The sequence below is a fragment of the Dipodomys ordii genome, unplaced genomic scaffold (assembly GCF_000151885.1).
Source record: "Dipodomys ordii isolate 6190 unplaced genomic scaffold, Dord_2.0 Scaffold39, whole genome shotgun sequence".
Taxonomy (NCBI): domain Eukaryota; kingdom Metazoa; phylum Chordata; class Mammalia; order Rodentia; family Heteromyidae; genus Dipodomys; species Dipodomys ordii.
This window is the reverse complement of record NW_012267255.1, coordinates 9,758,951-9,761,600: the sequence shown is the minus strand read 5'-3', so window position 1 is coordinate 9,761,600 and position 2,650 is coordinate 9,758,951. Positions and strand designations below refer to the sequence as shown.

Genomic DNA, 2,650 nt, shown 5'->3' with positions numbered 1-2,650 from the left:
CGTCGCCGCTCCGGGCCGGCGCCGGGCGGGAAGGCGGACGGCCTCCGGGCCCGACAGAACAAAAGCCCACACGGCCATCTTGTGACGGTAAACAGACCCCCGGCGCGGGCCACCCCGCCTCCCGTCCTCCGCGGAGACCGGCCAGAGGCGGCGCTTACCGTCCTCGAAGTCCATGGCTGAGGCTGAGGGGCGGGCGGCGGCGGCGGCGACGCGGGACTGAACGATGGCCGGCGGCGAGAGCCCGCGACCCACCGTCCCACGCTCCAGTCAGCGCGACCGAGAGCGGCGCTACCGGCCCGAGGCCACAGCGAGGCTGGGGGCGGGGCCGGCGGCGCTGCCAGACCCCGCAGCGCGGCCTGCAATTGGCTGGTGTCAGGCAGCTGGGCGGGCCCTGGGGCGGGGGCGGGAAACAGGTCGGCTGTCAGGTTAGTGGGCGCTCACCGGCCGGCCGGGACGTGCAGAGGGAGCTCCGGGAAGCGGCAGGCGGCGGAGGAGGCCGGCCCCGGCACGCCATGTTTGAAAGGTTCTGGAATACCCTCCTTCTCTGCCTCAACTCATCAAACCGTAGGTCGACCTTTGACTTCTCATTGGCTAGAGATGACTGATGAGACAAAGTTTGAGGAGTTCTGGAAGGACGTGCATGGAGAAATGATGGCCGAATATGGAAAACCGATTATGAGAATGACTCACACTGACCATCGAGCTAGCTCTCGATTTTTCTTGCGTTTTTGCTTTTTCTTTTATTATTTATTAATTTATCGTTGTACGAAGGGGTTTTAATTCCACACGTTAGTCTATGAATACAGTGCATCTTGATCGACGGTCTCCCTCTCTCCCCTTCCCATCCCTACTGTCAAGTTAACTTAGTTCGATTTCTACATAATCTATATGATGCTTGTTCTGATGTTTAAGGTGCAAGTTAAAGAGCTGGAAAGTTCCCAAATGATGAAGATTTGTCGCAGAGTCACCCCAAACGTGAAGGAAGCCCCACCCCCCCCACACACACACACTGCTATTATTGTCATCTTGGAAATGGTTATTTATTTAACACTGAAAAAAAAATCTGTTTGGGTCATTCTGGCTCGGGGGTACCTCGACCCCCAGGTTTTAAAAACCGAAACTCACTGCGCAAAAGTGGCAACAGTGGGCTTGGGAAGGTGGCTCAGGGGTAGAATGCCTGCCTTGCATGCATGAGGCCCTGGGTTTGATTCCTCAGCACCACACAAAGAGAAAAAGCCGGAAGTGGCGCTGTGGCTCAAGTGGTAGAGCGCTAGCCTTGAGCTGAAGAGCTGAGGGACAGCGCCCAGGCCCAGAGTTCAGGTCCCATAACCCACAAAAAAAAAAAAAAACAAGTGGCAACAGTGAATTGATTACCAGACAGGAATCAAAAGTATTCTCTTCTCTTCAGGGTCCAACCAGTTGCTGAAACCAAGTTCTCTGAACTGGAACAAAAATGGGTGCACTCCATGTGTATCTGTATAGTCCCAGATCTGAGCAAGGCCTATTTCCCCATCACTACTCTCCTTCTCCACCCTCGTTGACTCACTCTTCCTCACCCTTTCCTTGTTTCCTTCTCTTTGTTTTTTTTTTATTCACCTGAGAACCTGTTGAAAACTGGACTCTTATTTCCCTCCTCAAACTTGCTCCTCCTCCTGTTTTCTTTCTTGTCTGTTAGTGGCACCATGATCACCCAACCACTAATCCCAGTCAGAATGGTGTGTGGTATGCCATCTGGTCAAGACTAAGACTTCTGCCTGCCTCTCACCTCCAATCCATACTCAAGTCTTTCATGGGCTTAGTAAGTCCTCCGATTTCATAAACATGGCCCTTCCTTCCCATTCCCCTTGCCACTACCTGAGTTAAGACTCTCACATCCCAAGCCAGGTACTAGTGGCTCACACCTTATTCCTAGCTAGGAAAGTCTGTGACACTCTTATCTCCAATTAACAACCAAAAGAGCTGCAAATGGAGCTGTGGTTCAACTGATAGAGCATTAGCCTCAAGTGAAAAAAGTAAGGGACAGCACTCAGGCCCTTGGTTCAAATGCCTCTCTGTGTTTTTAGTGCTAGACATATATGTTTACCAAGTAGAACTGAGTTCTCGTTCAAGGTTTTTATTTTTATTTATTACCTATTTTCTCTCAATTTACTTTCTAGTGAAGAAATTCTTTTGTGGGGCTGGGAAGGTGGCTCAGTGGTAGAGCACTTGCCTTGCATGCCTGAGTTCGATTCCTCAGCACCACATAAGCAAAAAGAAAAAAGCCAGAAGTGGTGCTGAGGGACAGCACCCAGGCCCAGAGTTCAGGCCCCATGACCAGACCCAAAAAATAAAAATAAAAAAAGAAATTATTTTGTGGGCTGGGAATGTGGCTTAGTGGTAGATTGTTTGCCTGGCATTCATTAAGCCCTGGGTTCAATTTCTCAGTACAACATACACAGAAAAATCCAGAGATGGTGCTGTGGCTCAAGTAGTAGAGTGCTAGTCTTGAACAAAAGCTCAGGGACAGTGCCAAGGCCCTGAGTTGAAGCCGTAGGACTGGCAAAAAAGATAAAGAAAATAAAGAAGGAAAGAAATGATTTTGCAACCTACAGTCTGGCCATAACTGAAAGAGAACATTGGGACACTGTGTTTTGTCTCTCTATCTCTCTTT

At 50.5% G+C, this 2,650-nt stretch overlaps 1 protein-coding gene across 1 annotated transcript in view; it reads right to left on the bottom strand.

The window, feature by feature from the left end:
* The window catches only part of Znf326 (zinc finger protein 326), a 46,866-nt gene extending 46,558 nt beyond the window's left edge, over nt 1-308 (bottom strand). Inside the window, exon 1 of the mRNA XM_013018231.1 lies at nt 159-308. Coding sequence (XP_012873685.1) covers nt 159-174 — 16 coding nt within the window. The 5' untranslated portion in view covers nt 175-308. The remainder of the gene's footprint in view (nt 1-158) is intronic.
* Between the last annotated feature and the right edge of the window lie 2,342 nt (nt 309-2,650).